Consider the following 20,004-nt stretch of genomic DNA (forward strand, 5'->3'; position numbering starts at 1 on the left):
TATGAACTGAAAGCCTGAGACTTACTGGGTTGGAACCAGCTGAGCAGGAGAGTGCCAAGTCTGAAACTTGTTGCCGCTTCAGTCTGTATTGAAATCTGCACTACTTGCTTCTTTTTTCTTTTTTCTTTTTTTTTGCGGAAAACTTGAGCTAGTTTCTGGAGCAACACCACAACGGAGGAAATGAATGAGGAGGCAGTCATTGTCTGCTCTTCAGTAAAATGGGGCTCACTGAAAGGCAAGGTGGGCTTCAATGTCATCCCTCGTCCATCTGTAACCTGGACACTTTTGCTCTCGCTCTGAAATCTTATGTTGCTCTGCACTATTGTAAGCCTCGAATCTGCCGCTCATGCATGAAAAATATACTGTACTACTCTGGAACATCAAAGCTCCAATAAGAGCGACGGTTGTTGCTCGTGGTGTGAGAACATGGAATGGAATAGAACTTCATTACGCGGCGGTCATTCCAGCTGCGGAATGTTAATGGAGAAAAGAGGACGAGACCCTTCAGATTCTTCAATATCAAAGGCAACTTACGTGCACGTACATACCGGATCCGTGGCGCAATGGTAGCGCGTCTGACTCCAGATCAGAAGGTTGTGTGTTTGATTCACGTCGGGTTCAATATCCCAAACAATAATCCGGTCATATTTTCCTAGTTGGTTGAATGCAATAACATTAACAATAATCCAGTCACTTTTTCCTAGTTGGTTGAATGCAATAACCCTTTTTTATAACATAACGGTTCCCTTTTCTTTCTTTTTTTAACATAACGGTTCCTTTTTGACATATAACTAAGCTAGTGGTGGTTCATTTCTCAGTGTTGGTCTATTTTTTTTGAAGTTTGTGTTGGCGGGTTCAATATCTTGAACAATGAGAACTAGGTTGTAGCCTAGTGGCAAAGGATCACAGTGGTTCACCCTGCGGCCAGAGTATGAATCTTGTCAAGAGCGATTTTGGTTTCTCATCCCAGTGGGCTTCTTTTATAAAATTAAGTCCTGGGTGCTAGTGCCCATTCATGCCATTTTGTAATATCCCGAACAATAATGTGGTCCTTTTTCCTAATTGGTTGAATGCAGAACTTTTTTTAAACACAACAATTCTTTTTTGACATATAACTGAGCTAGTGGTGGTTCATTTTTCAATTTCTTTAGTGTTGATTTATGTTTCAGGTGAGGCTAAGATACAGGGTGTACTTGACAACATGTTTTTTAACACAATGATTCTTTTTTTGACACATAAGTGAGCTAGTGGTGGTTCATTTTTCAGTATTTTAAGTGTTGGTTCATTTATTTATTTTGAAATTTGTGTTGGTTTGTTCAATATATTGAACAATGAGAACTAGGCTATAGCCTAGTGGCAAAGGGTCACAGTGGTGCACCCTGTGGCCAGAGTTCAAATCACGTTGAGAGTGAATTTTTGGTTTCTTACCCCGGTGGGCTTCTTCTATAAACTTATGTTCTAGGTGCCAGTGCACATGGATCTCATTTTTTAATATCCCGAACAACAATTTGGTCCTTTTTTCTAATTGGTTGAATGCAATAACCTTTTTTTTAACACAATGGTTCTTTTTCGACATACAATTGAGCTAGTGGTGGTTCACTTTTTTTTTTTTTTTGTGTTGGTGTTTTTTTAAGTTCGTGTTGGTTTATGTTTCAGGTGAGGCTAAGATAAAGGGTGTATACTTAACAACGCGGTTCTTTTTCTTGCATAATTGAGCTAAGGATGGTACTACCTTCGTCCCAAAATATAATGAACTAGTAATGGTGCCTGATGTTTCAGTTTTTTTTTTTGAAATAATACAGACGTAGATGCTCATACATACACTACACACATACACTCGTCCCTATAAATGTAGACACGCACATCCTATCCTTATGAGCATCTCCGAGAGACTGAGCCGGCATATTATCTTGAGATTGATGTAGTCGACACAGACGGCTTCGTAGTCGACGGGAATGTCTTCTTCCACTAAACACACATCGTCAGAAGGTCTGAAATAAATCCAAGAAAATACGAGCACTATGGTCAAGCCTAAGAATTGAACTCTGACGGGCTGAGAATATCACTATCCTTCTAACCATCCAGTCATATTTTCCTAGTTGGTTGAATGCAATAACATTAACAATAATCCAGTCACTTTTTCCTAGTTGGTTGAATGCAATAACCCTTTTTTATAACATAACGGTTCCTTTTTCTTTGTTTTTAACATAACGGTTCCTTTTTGACATATAACTAAGCTAGTGGTGGTTCATTTCTCAGTGTTGGTCTATTTTTTTTGAAGTTTGTGTTGGCGGGTTCAATATCTTGAACAATGAGAACTAGGTTGTAGCCTAGTGGCAAATGATCACAGTGGTTCACCCTGCGGCCAGAGTATGAATCTTGTCAAGAGCGAATTTTGGTTTCTCATCCCAGTGGGCTTCTTTTATAAAATTATGTCCTGGGTGCTAGTGCCCATTCATGTCATTTTGTAATATCCCGAACAATAATGTGGTCCTTTTTTCCTAATTGGTTGAATGCAGAACCTTTTTTAAACACAACCATTCTTTTTTGACATATAACTGAGCTAGTGGTGGTTCATTTTTCAATTTCTTTAGTGTTGGTTTATGTTTCAGGTGAGGCTAAGATACAGGGTATCGCAAATTTTGTTATTGAGTATTGGTTTATGTTTTAGATGAGGTTAAGATGCATGGTGTACTAGACAATGTGGTTCTTCTTTCACATAAACGAGCTAGTGGTGGTTGATGTTTTAGTTTTTAATAGTGTTGGTTTATCTTTCAAGTGAGGTTAAGATACATAGTGTACTCGCCTACAAAGTCAAGGTTTAAGCCACACTTATACCAAAAGGTACCTCCTCACGTACGGGATAAAACTCCGCCCAAAGGTGATCTAGGGTTCTCCTCCGTTGGAAGATCGTCGGCTCCGTCGACGGGGGTGTGCAGGGTGGCCTCGATTTACCAATGAGAGTCATAGTTTTTCCTACTTGGGGCATTAGATATGTCGTTGTTGGCGTGGAATAAGGTCTTTCCGGCCCACCCTTATTCCAGTGATGTTTCCTCGTATCACCGCGAGGCGTGTGGAAGATGACGTGTCCTCAGACCTGATTCTTCGGGTTTGTTGTTTTTCCTGTAGGGCTGTCTTGGCCGCGTTGTCTTGGAGAGAGAACAACATGGACGTACGTCTTGGTACCATGGCTCAAGTTTCGGCCGAAGAAGGTTGGCCAATCTAGCTCTTGCCAAAGAACTTGTGAGGTTTGTGTTCCCCGACTCTATCTAGCCGAAACTAGGGCATTCTGCAAGCCCTCCGTTCTTTTCTTCTCCGGGGCGACGATTTGCTATGTAGATCACGTCTGCCGGCGTCTTCTAGTCTACATCGATTACTTTCTGGCAGGTGTTTCTACGAGCTCCTGGGTTTATACAAGTTTACTCCATTTAGACAGGGCCCAGAGGCAACAACGAGCTTTCTCATGGTGCGCTGTGAGTGGATGTGGGAGGAAAATCTTCGGCAACCCAAGAATTTGAATGTATTAATCAATTTTTGTAAGGGTGTTTTATTTGTGCTACTTATAATTTTGAGCGGTGTAAAGGATTATGATACTTAATATATGACCTTTGGTCTTTTTGAAAGAAAAAAACGTGACAAAGAATTTTGGGCTCGGCTTGTGTGGTCGCATCTGCATTGTTTCAACACTTGATTGTTGTCTTGTGCTATGGTTTCGGAGCTTGAATATAATCAAACAACTATTTGTTTTCACGACTTTCTTCTTCTTCTTCTTTACAAGTTTTTTCTCTTATTTACACAATATATTAAGAATATTTTTCTTCTTTTAATAAAGGATAATGAAATACAAAGTGTGCCCATATAGTCTAACCATTCTCTGGTCAGATTACAACAGCGCTTTGTTTGGATGTAGACATTCGCATATGGAATTGGATATTGGCATTTATCTACCCGAATGTGGCTGTTTGGATGGTCTCAGCATTCGCGTATGGAATCGCACCTCGATATCGAACCATCCTCGGTGACACTGGCGCCACCCCTTTCCGAATTCGGACCTCCGCCCCTCCGACTTGCTTGGTATTGCCTTGCCCCCGCGTACCCCTTCGTCTTGCCCTCGAAAAAGAAAAGAGAGCAGCGCTCGCGCGGTCACCAATCGATGCACCTCCCGCGGAACAGGTACTCGCACGCCAGCAGCCGCCAGACCTTCTCCCGGACCCGCTGCAGGGCCAGGCATATGCAGCGCTCGCGCAGTCACCGGTTGTCCCTCTTCAACCCAAACGCCATCGGAACTCCATCGAGATCTAGTCCGCATCAATCCCGTCGGTCCATGTCGCAGCGGTGGGGGACTGAGGCGTGGTCGCCGTTGCGGGACGCGGACGTCTACGGCCAAGGCCAGGATCCACAGGAACGAGTAGACGAGGAACGACAACAAGGGGGCCGCGAAGATGGAGATGCACAACCATGTTTCGTGGCGGGGCGGCGCCACCGTCGGTCTGGTGATCCTACTGTTGTCCATGCGGCCATCGTCGCCGGCCTCTTCCTCGACGTCTCTCTCCTAATTGAAGGACTTCGCCACCTGGTCGACCTCACGCCTCCACCTGTGCTGCCGTGGTTGTCGTAGATCGCCCGCGTGTTTGCTTGGATTAACCAGCAAGGACCTAAGTCTGGCTTCGTGTGCACTCACGACTCCGGCGCGTCTCTCCCGTCGCTGTTGTGTGCAATGGTTCGGCCTCAGGGACCTCGTCATGGGTGGGTGCTGTGCTTGTAATATCACGAATGCGCAAATTCAATACTTTGACCATCCAAACAAGAATCAACATCAATTTTTTCCTTGAATTCCAAGTGCCAAATCCTTACACATCCAAACAGCAGAATTTGGGTTGAATCTCAATATCAATGTCTCAGTGATTTGATATTGAAGCCAATGCAATTCCAAGGCCTTGAATGTCTACATCCAAACAGAGTGCAGGTGAACTTTCACTTTGAGATAAAAAAAGGTCTCACACAAGCACGAATAATAATTAAAAAACCAGGATTGTACTAATCCGCCTTTCTAATACTCAAATATCGGTGCTTTAAAAATCACCAAGATTAACAGGAAGGCGAATAGGGTGGCGCATGAGATTGCAAAATTTAGTTTTATAAACAGATCTGATTGTATCTTATTAATAGTGTTCCGCCCTGCGTGGCAAGAGCTGTAACGAATGATTGTACGAACATTTGTATCAATTAATTAATATATGGGTGGGGTTTTTCAAAAAAAAATCGGTGCTTTCAATACTTGAAACTGTAGCAAACCAACATGTGGTGGTTAGGAGGATAGTGATATCCACAACTCATCAGGGTTGAAGTCCCGGTGCTCGCATTTTCTGAATGTATTTCAGAATTTTCGACGATGTGCGTTCAGTGGGAGGAGACATACAAGACGCCCATGGTGACTTCGCCAATCTCAACATGATATGTCGGCTCAGTATCTCGAAGGTGCCCATAGAGGTAAGGTGTGCGTATGTGTTTATAGGAGTGAGTGTATACACATATATATGAGCGCATGTGTTTATACTGTGTTCTAAAAAAAAGACTTGAAACTGTCATACTTGTTCTGTGGTAGACATGTTTCATGCAACATTGTGCTCGATCTGCAATGGGTCATGCTAGTATGATGTTTTCCATCAAAATTAAGACTTCTAAATATTTTCCGTTTGATGTAGCACATTGAGCACTTGCTTGAGCCACACAATAGCAGAAATTCGCGGGGACACACACCTGCCTAGGTGTTACCCGTCGCGCGATTGCCTCGCGATCCAAAAAATCGTTGGGTTCTGCATGAGGGCACATCAAATTTAAAATTTTAGTCTATGAAACTTGGGATTTTTGCTGTTCTTCGTATCAAGTTTTAGCAGCTAAAACTTAACGAAGTTTTAAAACTCATTGATGTATCCAAATGGGTCTTATTTGAAAGCTCCCATCATCAAAAATACGAATATGAGAACAAAACTTAATTTAAATATTTGATTAAAAACAATACAAAAGGCTGAAAATTAAAAGCCAAAAAGAAAGTATCGGTGCCCTCGCCCTTACTTGCCACAAATCTTCTCCCTGCATAATAGGCCACGACTCGTATCAGCGCACAAAAGCACGACCCAACCTACAACTGATTCTTCTCCCTTTCCTATTTTCTTTTTTTGTTTGGATCCTTTTTTTGGAAATGGAGGCATGCCCCCGGCCTCTGCATGATGATGATGCATACGGCCCTCTTATTAAAAATCCAGAAAGTAGCGTCATGATTGTCTTACAGCTCGCAAACGGAGCAAAACAAAAAAAAAACTGGAAAAATACAAGCTAGCAAAGACAGCCGGAGCGGTAAAAATAAGGATAAGCTCTCTAGACTCCTATCCTATTGTGCGAGCGCCATCCGAACCGGTTAAATATACCCCGAGCCACCATCTCTCATTGGTTGAACCCAGTAACCAAAGGCTCCCTGGAGTCCATAGGAGTGAGTAAGGAGATCCAAGCTGTAGCTCTGAAGATAACCTGCAAAAAAGTTAAGTTGTGTCGTCTGTTAAAAATCATATCATTTCTGCAGTTCCATATGGCCCATAATAGCGCGCATATTCCAATCCGAATACGAGCTGCCATGTTCTGTTTAATCCCAGCTAACCACGTCCCAAACATAGACGCAATATCTACCGGAGCATTGATATTAAAGGCTATATGAATCGTTCTCCAAGTAACTTGGCAAGTGGGCAATCAATAAATAAATGTTGTATTGTCTCATCCTGAGCACAAAAACAACACCGCGAGTTTCCTACCCATCGCCTCTTGAGAAGGTTGTCCTTTGTGAGAATAACTTGCTTGTGAACAAATCACTTAAAGATTTTGATCCGCAAAGGAACTCTAACCTTCCAAATATGCAAAGACCTTGAGAGGGGGTCAGAATTAATCAAATCCGTATAAAAAGATTTCACAGTAAATCCCATTTTTAGTTAACTTCCACTTTGTTGAGTCCGGCATGTCGGAGAGTCGAACTTCAATCAACCTCCGAACCAAGTGCATCCAGGCTGTCCACCTCTCACCGACTAACGTACGTCTGAACTGGATGTTCAAGGGGATAGTTTGAAGGATTATACCTACGTACTCCTTCTTTCGTTGCACAATATTGTAGAGGGTAGGGTGTTGTAAGGCCAGAGGCGTCTCTCCTAGCCACGTATACTCCCAAAATCTTGTTGACATCCCGTTGCCAACCAAGAATTTGACCTACGAAAGAACATGTCCTTCGCTCTCATAAGTCCCTTCCAGAACGGCGAGTCAGTGGGTCTAATGGTAACCTGGGCAAGCGTTTTCGTGTGCAAATACTTATTACGCAAGATTTGAGACCACATGCCCTCCGGCTCTGTCTCTAACCTGTATAACCATTTGCTCATAGGGCATTTATTCTTAATTTCTAAGTTCTCAATACCAAGCCCCTTGATCTTTTGGTCTACACAGGATATCCCATCGCGCGAGGCGGTATTTTCTTTTGGCCTCATCAGACTGCCAAAAGAAACGAGATCTAAAGAAATTAAGTCGCTTCTGGACCTCTTTCAAAATTTCGAAGAACGAAAGTAAAAATATTGGCATGCTGGTCAGAACTGAGTTAATATAAGAGCAAAATTACTTCACGCATATATGCCCTCACACCCTGCCGGACGGCATACCCATATACTCTCTCTGTAACGCAAATATAAGAGCGAAATTACTTCACGCATGACGGAATCCAGTATGATTTTTATGCGACGTGATAGTGGATGGTGAGGATGCTTCCCACATATGCAATCAACGCTGCCTATTTTGCATCGTACAAAAATTCTACGAGATTTGTCGTATGTGAAGCATCACTCACATCTTTTTTTTTTGTTGCGAAATAGCATCACTTATATCTGATGGGGGGCCTATATTACACAAAGTTGTTGTTTGTTCCTGAGAGAGTCAGAAGGCGCTCTCCTCTACCAAGGTAACCACAGATGCTGTCAATAAACAAAATTCCTTCTACACATCTATTTGTATCGTTGGCACAACCGAGTGAGATGTCAAATTCTGGCAGAAGGAATGATTGACTAATTGGTACACTGTACACCTAGCGTGCAGCCGTACCAGCCAGCATCCAAAATCTCAAAAGAAAAAGGAGATAGATATTCGGGATCTGCATATTTTCATGGTTGGGCACCAAAGTACTCCCTCCGTTTCGAATTACTTGTCGCACGTATGGATGTATCTAGATGTATTTTAATTCTAGATACATCCATTTCAGCAACGAGTAATTTGGAACGAAGGAAGTACACCACATGCATGGATGCATTGCGCACGAGTGACTGTGCATGCATGTGAAGAACATGGTCCTATCGGTTTTTCTCGTCCTCCTCCTCTGCGTTCGTGTCTCTTTTGTTGTTCGTGACATTGTTGTGTTGTGAGCTGTGACCGATCGAGGATCAGCGATGGGTGCTTGTCCCTTTGTTCGGAGAGGCAAACAGCTCGACGGGTCGGTGTCTCGTGCCATCATGGTAAGCGAGAGTAGTCTGATTTAAAATTAAAACCCATGTGGAATTAATGAATGTGATAGTCTGATTGAGGCGGATTGGCTCAGTGATAGTCCCATAGCTCCTTAAAAAACAACATGCAGCTGTCCTCTTCCCATGTGTAAGTTGAGCCGCGTCATCAAGTTCGGGTTTACTTCTTGACCTCAGACTGGAACCAAGACTTCTACCTATAATAATACTCTCTTTTTTTTTTCCTAAAATGTGAGCTCTGCCTCCGGGTTTACTTCATGACCTCAGACTGGATCGATCCAAGACTTCTACATAAGATAATGTTTTGATTGTTTTTTGCCAATACATTTGGCGCGATGATGTATACGCCTCACCTAGTGTATCTGATGATCGGTGAGCTAATATTCGATGTCTATTATCTTGATTTTATTAGCGGCAATTTGCAAAGCTAAGGGTCAACTACAAACGCTATGACAACTCAAACATATTTTTTGGTGTCCAATGCCCGCAAAGGTTTAATAATCTCACCAAGCGGGGAAATGATTCTACACAGATGCCAGAACAAATAGATTGCTAAAAAAATCTAATATTTTTCTCATCTTCTCGTAAATTACTCATCTCGGATCTCGCAAAAAATATATTACTCATCTCGTAATCTAGTCCTATTGCATTGTATCGATGGCCGTATAAACATCTTTGTGATAAATTGGACCGCATGTACCCCACAGAGCAATATCATGATTGGTATCTCATTCACAAAAAAAGAAAAGAGAGGCTGATTGGTATCTTCAAGCAACAGTTGCCATCGATGTGCACGCAGGCGGACAAGATAGGGTTGACAAATGGCAAGTATGCTATAAAAGTTGCCATGAGCAAAATGTTTAGGCAATGTTATTTTAAGCTTGGACATTATCTTCTAAAATAAAGTTACACGTCTCACCAGCTTGGAGTTTACATGCAATTTATTCATCGATGTTGTTTTTACATTTTTATGGAACTAATGGATCGACCTTGCAACAGTAGATTTTTTTCGCGAAAAGGAGGATGAAACCCCGACCTCTTTATAAGCACGATGACTTGAAAAATTTAGGAATGGTGGCTCTTGGAAACATATGCAATAATCTCTTACCTAGTGCGGAGGCCGAAGATGAGGAGGGGTCGGAGAATACGGACACTGTAGATCCTCTAATGATGGAGGGCACTGTCTGGTCTTCTACCGGTCCTACGTTCCCGAGGGATGATGGGGAGAAGCCCAAGCGTCCCTGGAAACGGAAAATATATCCTACTTCCGCGGTTCGTAGAAGTGCTAGGGTCAAGCTTAAGAAAAAATTCCATGATGAATTATGAAAGAAATATTTTGGAATAGCAGAGGTCTAGCTGACTTGGCTAAACGAAGGTTCTTAGTGGAGACAACGATAGAGCAACCATTAGATTTTATAGCATTATTGGAAACACGACGAGATAACTTTACCTCACAGTTTCTTGAACCTTTATCCGGAGGAATTGATTTTGATTGGCACGTCTTACCTCCTAGAGGAAGATTTGGTGGGATTTTACTAGGGGTTCGATGTGAAACACTTGAGGTGCTTAACGTGGTTCGGGGTGATTTTGCGGTCAAGTTTCGGGTGAAATCAAAATTGGATGGTTTCCGGTGGTCTCTCGTGGCTGTATATGGGGCAATACAACCTGAACTTAAACATGATTTTTTAGCCGACTTGGTACAGATCTGTGGAGACGAAACTCTGCCAATCCTAGTCGGTGGGGATTTTAATATAATTCAGAGGAGAAAGGAGAAAAATAACGACAATTTTGATGGTCCTTGGTCTATGATGTATAACATGATTATCGAGAGTCTTAATTTGAGAGAAATTAAACTCACCGGTAGACAATTTACTTGGGCCAACACTTTGCCCACTCCGACTTATGAGAAGTTGGACAGGGTTCTCGCAGGTGTGGATTGGGAACAAAAATACCCTTTGGTGTCGGTCCATGCGATGCAGAGAGTGACCTCAGACCACACACCATTTCTTGTAGACTCGGGAGAGGCTACTCATATCGCTAATAAGAATGCTTTCTCTTTCGAACTAGGCTGGTTCGAGAAACAAAACTTTTTAAAGATCATTGCAGCGAATGGACAAAACCTATTAGTGGAAGTACTAGTATTGAGAGATGGCAAAATAAAATCAGACATCTGCGACAATTTTTACGAGGTTGGGCTAGAAACGAGAGTGATATTTACAAGCAAGAAAAAGAGCGACTCACTCATTTAATTGAAGTGCTCGATCTAAAAGCTGAAAGTAACCTCCTTACAATGGAGGAACAAAGTTCCAAGTCCGAAGCTGAACTAGGCTTACGAGCTCTTCTTAGACAAGAAGAACTCAAGTGGGCATTGCATGCTAAAGTACTCAAAGTTGTCCAAAGGGATGACAATACACAATTCTTTCATATGATTGCGAATGGCAAACATAGGAAGAAGAAAGTCATACAACTTGAGCAGGACGAGGGGACAATTGTGGGGCATGAGAACCTGAAAGCTTATATCTCTAATTATTATAAAACAACTATTTGGGCATCCGGAAGCAAGCATGGTGACCCTAGATGAATTTGTTATTAGAGATATACCAGCTCCAGGTGGAGGAGAATGATATTCTCTCTGCACCCTTTATTGAGGAGGAGGTCCTGGATGCAATCTCGCAAATGAAACCGAATAAAGCACCAGTACCAGACAGGTTTCCAGCTGAATTCTATAAGAAATGTTGGCATATTATTAAGGACGATCTTATGCCTATGTTTCATGATTTCTTTTGCGGGCATTTAGAGCTGTTTCATCTTAACTTTGGCATGATTACGCTGTTGCCAAAGAAAGAAGAGGCTGTTCGGATCGAGCAATTTAGGCCCATATGTCTTCTCAATGTGAGTTTCAAAATTTTCACAAAGGCAGGTACCAATAGATTGACGCAGATTGCTCATTCAGTGGTACAACCGAGCCAGACAACGTTCATGCCAGGGCGACACATACTTGAAGGGGTGGTCGTTTTGCATGAAACGCTTCATGAAATTCATTCGAAGAAGCTAGATGGGGTTATCTTCAAAGTGGATTTTGAGAAGGCATGTGATAAAGTTAAATGGCCTTTTCTTCAACAGGCAATGCACATGAAAGGTTTTAGTGAAGCCTGGCGGAACCAAGTGGGGTCTCAAGTTCAGAAGGGTAGTGTCTGCATTAAGGTTAACGATGATATCAGTCATTATTTTCAGACACAAGGGTTTGAGACAAGGGGATTCCATGTCTCCTCTGTTGTTTAACATAGTGGCCGATATGCTGGCCATTCTCATTGGTAGGGCCAAGCAGCATGGTCGGGTGGAGAGGTTAGTCCCTCATTTGGTTGATGGAGGAGTATCCATCTTACAGTATGCTGAAGACACTATCTTATTCATGGAACATGACATTGCTAAGGCGCGCAATATGAAACTCATCCTTTGTCTTTTCAAACAATTGTCAGGCTTAAAAGATAAACTTTCGCAAGAGCGAGTTGTTCTGCTTTGGGAAGGCCAAAGACGAACAGACACATATAGACAATTGTTCAGGTGTGAATTAGATTCTTTACCATTTAGTTATTTGGGCATACCGATTCATCACCTTAAGCTATCCAACAAAGAATGGAAGTGTATCCAAGATCGAATTGAAAAAAAAGCTGAGCTGCTGGAAGGGCAAGCTTATGTCTTATGGAGGTCGGCTAGTACTAATTAATTCCGTACTGACTAGTATGTCGATGTTTCTATTATCGTTCTTTCAAATTACGAAAGGGGTTCAAAAACGACTTGATTTCTTCAGATCTTGGTTCTTTTGGCAGTCAGATGAGGCCAAGAGGAAATACCGTCTCGCACGATGGGATATCCTTTGCCGACCTAAAGACCGGGGGGGGGGGGGGGTCTCGATATTGAGAACTTAGAAATCAAGAACAAATGCCTTATGAGCAAATGGCTCTTCAGGTTAGAGACTGAGCCGGATGGCATGTGGGCTCAGATTCTACGCAATAAGTATTTACAGTCGAAAACACTGGCTCAGGTTACCATAAGACCAACTGACTCGCCATTCTAGAAGGGGCTGATGAGAACGAAGGACTTGTTCTTTCGTAGGGTCAAATTCTTGGTTGGCAATGGGATGCCAACAAGATTTTGGAGGACACGTGGTTAGGGGAGACTCGACTGGCCGTACAATATCTCACCCTTTATAACATTGTGCAACGTAAAGAGGATTACGTTGGCACAGTGTTTCAAATGATTCCCTTGAATATTCAGTTTAGCTAGACGCGCGTTAGTTGGTGAGCGATGGAATGCTTGGATGCACTTGGTTCGGAGATTGATCAATGTTCAACTCTCCGACCACCCGGATTCGACTCAATGGAAATTAACTAAAAATGGGGGTTTTACGGTCAAATCCTTCTATTTGGATTTAATTAACTCTGACCCAATCTCACGATCATTGCATATTTGGAGGGTTAAGGTGCCCTTGCGTATCAAAAATTTTATGTGGTTCTTCCACACGCAAGTAATACTCACCAAGGACAACTTAATCAAAATATAATATGTGGTTCTTCCACTTGGTATTTATGTAGGCTAGGCGGTAGTAAATACCAAGTGTAATTTATGATGGATCCAAAACAATTATTCTGTAAAACATTTGATTCAAATATATCGAACAACCATTATGTTGTCCGTGGCTTATTTCGTTTTTCTCGACAACACTGCTCTGGCCATCTACGAGGTACTCACTCGGTACGTATTAGCCGTAGAGCAGTGCTAGGCGTACTATCAAATTTTATACGACGTTGTACGAACACTGCTCAATCACCCTCCGATCAAATCTATGCAACAACGGCAATGGTATGATCACTTGGTCGGACAAATTGTACATGGAAAAATGGAAAAATCGTATGCAGAGCAATTTCGTTAGCCGTATCCATTACACGGCAGCTTTGCTACACTTAGCTCCCAGTAGCCCACTTACTTAGCTTTATTCTATTAAGATCGGAGGATCATCACATTTCAGGCCTGGGAGTTGAGGCGGGTGCACCCACGTCACCTATGGTGTGCGCTCGCTCCCCACGGGCTTGCCGCCGGACGCCTCCGCAGCTGCGGCGCCACTGCTCGCCACCGTGCACGGCCCCAACTGGCACCCGGCGCCGCAGTAGTCTGGGCCCGTGCTGCAGAAACCCCACTGGCTGCAGCACAAGTGCGCCGGGCAGCCGCAGCTCTGCGCGACCGCGCGACCGGCGGCGGACAGCAGGAGCACTGCCAGCCCGAGTGTCAGGAACGTCGCAACGAGCGGCATCGCTAGCTTTGTCATTGCTTGATAAGTGGCCGGGTAACTGGTTAAGGTCCTGCTGTTGTGTGGCAAAGCTACTTGACTTGAGGTGGAGGAAGCTCTGCCTGGGGTGGTGGTTTATATTTTTTTTTTGAGGGGTTAAACCAAGTTTTATTCAAAATCCACATGGTGTGGGATACAAAACGAATCATGGGGTGCGCCAAACCAGACGTGACGCCCCTGATCTAAGGAATGAGCAAACTTGGCTAACCTATCGGCATCCTTATTCGCGGTTCTACCTTCAAAAGTTATATTACAATTAAAAAGTAATAAACGTTGTCTAATCTCAGTAATTATAGCCCCCTGAGCCCCTTGGCTTGACTTCTTGATGTCTTCAACGACCTGTTTGGAGTCAGAAGCTAGCACAAGATTTTGTAGCATAAGATCTTGTGCCAACGCCAAACCTTCTCGACATGCAATTGTTTCCAAAACTGTCGGATCTGTTATTCCATGTATAACTAACGCCGAGCTTCCAACATAATTCCCTGAACTGTCCCTACAGACAGCAGCTGCTGCTCCCCGGTTGTGAAGTTTCGAGACTGCCGCATCGACATGAATCTTTGAGAAACCCGCTGGTGGTGCCTTGGGACGGAGAATTCTTCCACTGGGCTGGTGGGTAGAGCTCTCCAACTTCTTCGGCAGGAGCTCTAGATCATCTAAATACCTGGCAATAAACTGATGTGTCGAAGCGGGACTCTGGTAAGTTTCCTCATGGATTGCCTTGCGACGAACCCACCAAGTAGCCCATAAGGTGACTGCTAGACGAACAAACGCTGCATGAGATAGCGTGTCGATCATCGAGAACAACCATTGTTTCGCACTAGGTTCCGTGGTTTCGCATAAGTGTTCTGCCAGTTCTCCGTCCACCATGGCCCATATGCATCTAGACATTGAACACTCAAGCAAAGAGTGCCTCCATGAGTCCTCCGCACCGCACAGGCCACACGTACTAGACGTCGCCATATTCCTATGAGCCCGGACATCTTCTGTAGGCAAAGAATGTTTAGCCAGTCTCCATAAAAACATACGAATCTTTCCCGGGACAGATGTTTTCCAAAGCATTTTCCAAGATTCCGCTTCACGGTCACTGCTCGAGGAACCTGCAGTGCCATCGATCCAAGCTTCTCTTCTGTATTTCTTGTCCTGCAACATTCTATACGCTGATCGTACTGAGAAACAGCCATTTTTCTCGAAGAACCAAGCCCATGTATCATGTATATTTGTAGTACACAGAGGTATGGTTAGTATAGCTGGAATATCAATTGGTAGGCAGACCTCATGTAATCTTTGCATGTCCCAAACTGCTGCTGTATGATCAATAAGGTCTGATACAAGAGCCGGCGGATTGTTCTGGCAACTTCCATATGGTCTCAACATTTCCTTCCTCGGGATCCAGTTGTCCAACCAGATATTGGTGTTCTCTCCATTGCCTATTCGCCTTATTAGGCCTTGTCTCAACAAATCCCGTCCTTCAATGATCGCTCGCCAAATCTGGCTCGGCTGACTCCCCAATTCTGCATCAAGAATACAATTGTTTGGGAAATAGACACTCTTGAGAATTCTTGCACTCAGAGAATTTGGAGATTGAAGAATCCTCCAAGCCTGCTTTGCTAGTAGTGCCAGGTTAAATAACTCAAAGTCTTTGAAGCCCAGACCACCCATACTTTTTGGCTGGGTCATTGATTCCCACGACACCCAATTTGGCTTTCGATGGCCATCCTTGCTGCCCCACCAAAACTTACGGATTAACATGTTCAAATGCTCACACAATCCTCTAGGCAACTTGAAACAAGATATGGAGTAAACTGGTATTGCTTGGGCAACAGATTTGACTAACACTTCTTTACCTGCCGCTGATAAAGTTTTCTCAATCCATCCCTGAACTTTACTCCATAGATAATCCTTCAAATATTTGAAAGCCCCATTCTTTGAAGCCCCTACTTCTGTTGGCATGCCCAGATACTTAGCAGTCAGAGCCTCATTTGGAACATGCAACAAGGTTTTTATTTCCTGTCTCACACTGTCAGGACAACCCTTACTAAAAAATATTGACGACTTCTCATTGTTTATCCGTTGTCCCGAAGCTTGACAATAAGTGTTCAACACCTGGTTGACCTCATTGGCCCCATTAGAGTTAGCCTTGAAGAACAGCAGGCTGTCATCTGCAAAAAGTAAATGGTTTACAGGCGGAGCCGTGTTAGCTACCTGTATCCCATTCAAGTTGGATGACACATCGATAGATTTTAAAAGGCACGAAAGGCCCTCCGCTGCTATCAAGAATAAATATGGGGAAATTGGGTCTCCCTGACGTATTCCACGTGAAGGTTGGAATTCCTCTAACTTCTTTCCATTAAATAACACTGAAAATTTAACTGTCCTCACCAGTCCCATAACAATATCCACCCATCTTTCTGTGAAACCGAGCTTCAGCATAATAGCTTGTAGATAATCCCATTCGACTCTGTCATAAGCTTTCATCATATCTAGTTTTAATGCACAATACCTGTTTCTGGCAGCTTTGTTCCTCTTCATAAAATGTAAACACTCATATGCAGTTATTATGTTATCTGAAATGAGTCTGCCAGGGACAAAGGCTGATTGCTCCTCTGAGATAATATCAGGTAGTACCACCTTTAATCTGTTGGAGATAACCTTGGACGCAATTTTATATAAAACATTGCATAGGGATATAGGCCTGAACTGTGCTAAAGAAGATGGGTTTTTTACCTTCGGGATTAGCACCAACAATGTTTCGTTTATGCATTCAGCCGACTCGGTACCATCAATGATACGAAGGACCCCAACCGTTACCTCATGTCCACAAACGTCCCAGTGACGTTGAAAGAAGTGTGCCGGGAAACCATCTGGCCCCGGTGCCTTGGTCGGGAACATCTGGAAAAGAGCCACCTTGACCTCTTCTTGTGAGTAAGGAGCGTTCAACATATCGTTCATCGCTGGAGTAACTTTGACAGGTACAGTTTGGAGAACCCGATCAATGTTGGCTACCCCCTCTGAAGTGTATAGGTTGCTATAGAAGTTTGTAGCTAGCCCTTCCATCTCATTTGTATCTTCTGTCACACTCCCGTCTGGCCGCTGGAGCGATTTTATTTGGTTTTTCCGTCGCCGCCGACTTGCTCGCAAATGGAAGAAATAAGTATTTTTGTCGCCGTGTGCCAGCCATTCAACTCGCGCTCGTTGACGCCAGAGTATCTCCTCCCGATGAAATAATTCAACTAGACGATCAGCTACTTTAGTTTCATCCCGGCTCGGTTCAGTTCTTCCTGGGATCTCCCGCAGAATCTTTAATTCGTTTTTTAACTGAGCTATCTCCCGACGGACACTGCCAAAATGTGTGCGTTCCCAATGCGCCAGGTCGGCCGACAGGTCCTGTAGTTTGGCACGAACCGCCGGCAGCGAGTCGCCATTGGCTCTCTCCCAGCCCTCCCTGATAACTGGTGGCAATGATTGATCCCGTTCCCAGCATACCTCATATTTAAATGGTTTTGGGATCCCACTGCATGCATGCAATCCATCAAAACGTAGGTACAACGCTACGTGATCTGAGCTCGCCGTTGCTTTGTGCTCTAGTTTAGCTGATGGGTAGGAAAGCACCCATTCTGGATTTGCTACACACCTGTCTAATCTCACCCTTGTGAACGTACCTCCAGCAACTTTTTTCTCAAAAGTCCAGTCGGTCCCTGTATAGCCAATGTCAGATAGACCACATGTATCAAGTGCATCACGGAATCCATCCATTTGCGCCTGGCTTCTGCTACCAACTCCGTCATGTTCATGTCCATGCAAGACCTCGTTAAAATCCCCTATCACCATCCAGGGGTCGTTTCCTGTTCCTGCAATTCCTCGGAGCATGTCCCATGTTTTATATCGCTCAGGGACTTGAGCTTCCCCGTATACAAATGTTATGCGAGTTTTTGTGGGTGTTAAATCATTAACCATCACATCGATATGATACTCAGAATAACCAATGATCTCAAGCTTTATTTCCTCATTCCAGAAAATGCCTAATCCTCCGCTCCTACCAGAGCTATCAACAGCAAAACTTTTACTGAAACCTAAAGTACCAACCATATTCTCAACACGTGAGCCCTCTATTTGGGTTTCAAGAATGCAAACTATAGAGGGGGCAAGTTGCCTCGTGAAGTCACGAAGCTCACGAACTGTCGCGGGTTTGCCAGCCCCACGACAGTTCCATACTAGTAGAGTCATTGCGCTAGGCGCGACCCCCCTGGGAGGCCCGCCACACGCGCATCAGAATTTTTGTTGAGGACTTGATTCTTCCCCGTTCCACCATCACTCGCATTCGGACTTGGCTTATTCCTCTTCTGTTCCTGCTTAGCCGGAGGGCTTGAAGGTAACTCCGTAGGGGGAAGCATCAAAGGCGTTTCAGCACCCGCTTTGGTTGGATCCCTCTGGACTTTCTTCGGCTCAACTGCCACTAGTGCACCTCTCTTCCTGTTCTGTTCTGCATCCGGCATAGGGATATCCTTCCCTGAGAGTTCTGAGGCTCCATGATCCTGGCTACTGAAGGGGTTGAACTGCGAGCCAGCACGGCCTCCTCCTCTTCCGTTTCGCCCCCTGCCACGGCCTCCCCTAGATCCACTTCCTTCTCCTGGTCCCCTGCCCGGACCTCTGAACCAGCTCGCCTTGAGATCCTTGAATACCAGCGCATTGGGAGGGTGGATCCCATCTCCACACTCCTTAAACAGATGTCCCAAATTGCCACAAACAGCACACCAGTCAGGCAGCCTCTCATATTTCACTCTAAAGATTACCCGTTCCATTGTGTCCTTCTTCCTGATCACAAGTGAAACAGCGTTCTTGAGAGGCTTGGTTACATCAATCCTTACACAAACTCGAACAAAATTCCCTTCAAAGTCTTGTGATTTTGGTTCAGCAAATATGAATTCGCCCATCGTTGCTGATAAGGCCTTAACTTTGGGGAAGAAACCATCAGGAAGATCATGAATTTGAATCCATATTTCAATTTTGTTTAACTCAATAAGGGTAGGCTTCGTAAATCCATCATACGGAGCCATCACCACTGCCTTCCCCTTAAAAGACCATGGTCCCTCTTCCATCACTCTTTCCCAATCACCGAGACATGAAAATTGCATCGAGTAGAGATTCTCCTCGAGCGGTCCGATCTTCACCTCCTGTGCCAAGTCCCAGGCCGCTCTCATGTTCTTATAGAACCAATACTGGCTATAGGGTTTTTCGGTGTGAACCCTAGCAATCGCCATCCAACGAGTTGCCTCCTCCGACAGATCGCCTTCATCCACCACCACATCCTGGAGTTCATCTTCTTTCAAACCCAACTCAGCCATCATTGCTACCAGATCAGAATTGGCCGTGCCTGAACTTGACGCAGTCTCCTCCATGATTCTCTCGCCCGAGGTTGTGTTTGCAGCGAGCGGTATGATCCCAAGCTCCGTTACTCAAAACCCTACCGGAGTCGACAACCCCCAAGGAGGCCCAGTGATCGCCGGCGGTGTTGGAAGGGCAGGGTAGGTGAGGTCTCTACGGGAAGGACGCCGCCATCGCCGAGAGGATAGAAACCCTAACTAGAGGGGAAAACGGGGTGGTGGTTTATATAAGAGGGTTGTATCTGACCTTCGTTTCATATGCGCCGGCCCACCCATCCGCAGCTGGCGCAACAACTCCCCACGACGCGCGAGAGCGAGAGCCCCCCTCCTCCCCCGCGCCCGTCAACCCACCAGCCTCTCCCGGCGCGTGCCATTCCGGGCTCGCCGGCCACCATCAGCTCCCTTTCCCTGCGCCTGTTCCAGCTGCCGCCGCCGCCTGCCCGCCTGCCAGAAAATTTCTTCCCGGTCGTCCTACCCCTGCCTGTTGCTGCGTCGCCTGTGGCCGATCTAGATCGGTCGACCGGCTCAGATCCGCCCTCTCCAGCCTCGCGTGCGCGGATCTTCGCTGCTGTGCTTGCTGGCGAGGTTCTGGAGACGCCGCCTACCCTTCAAGGCGGGGGCGTGCGCGTCGCCTCCATCATCGTCGCCTCCGACGCGGCTCTGCTGCGCATTAATGAAGAAGCTATCATCAATGCGCGCGACTACACGGGCGGCGATGGGACGCCGATGTTCCTCC

The 20,004-nt window shown here is 44.7% G+C and overlaps 1 protein-coding gene and 1 non-coding gene across 2 annotated transcripts; one reads left to right on the forward strand and one right to left on the reverse strand.

The window, feature by feature from the left end:
• Positions 1 to 549: 549 nt before the first annotated feature.
• Positions 550 to 621, forward strand: TRNAW-CCA (transfer RNA tryptophan (anticodon CCA)). Its single transcript has one exon. It is a non-coding gene; the product is annotated as a tRNA-Trp (tRNA).
• Positions 622 to 13,602: 12,981 nt separating this feature from the next.
• Positions 13,603 to 13,851, reverse strand: LOC123041575 (chitinase 5-like). The gene has a single exon (XM_044464171.1). The coding sequence runs from the start codon at positions 13,849 to 13,851 to the stop codon at positions 13,603 to 13,605; it is 249 nt and encodes an 82-aa protein (XP_044320106.1).
• Between the last annotated feature and the right edge of the window lie 6,153 nt (positions 13,852 to 20,004).

Source organism: Triticum aestivum, chromosome 2B (genome assembly GCF_018294505.1).
Source record: "Triticum aestivum cultivar Chinese Spring chromosome 2B, IWGSC CS RefSeq v2.1, whole genome shotgun sequence".
NCBI classification, from domain to species: Eukaryota; Viridiplantae; Streptophyta; class Magnoliopsida; order Poales; family Poaceae; genus Triticum; species Triticum aestivum.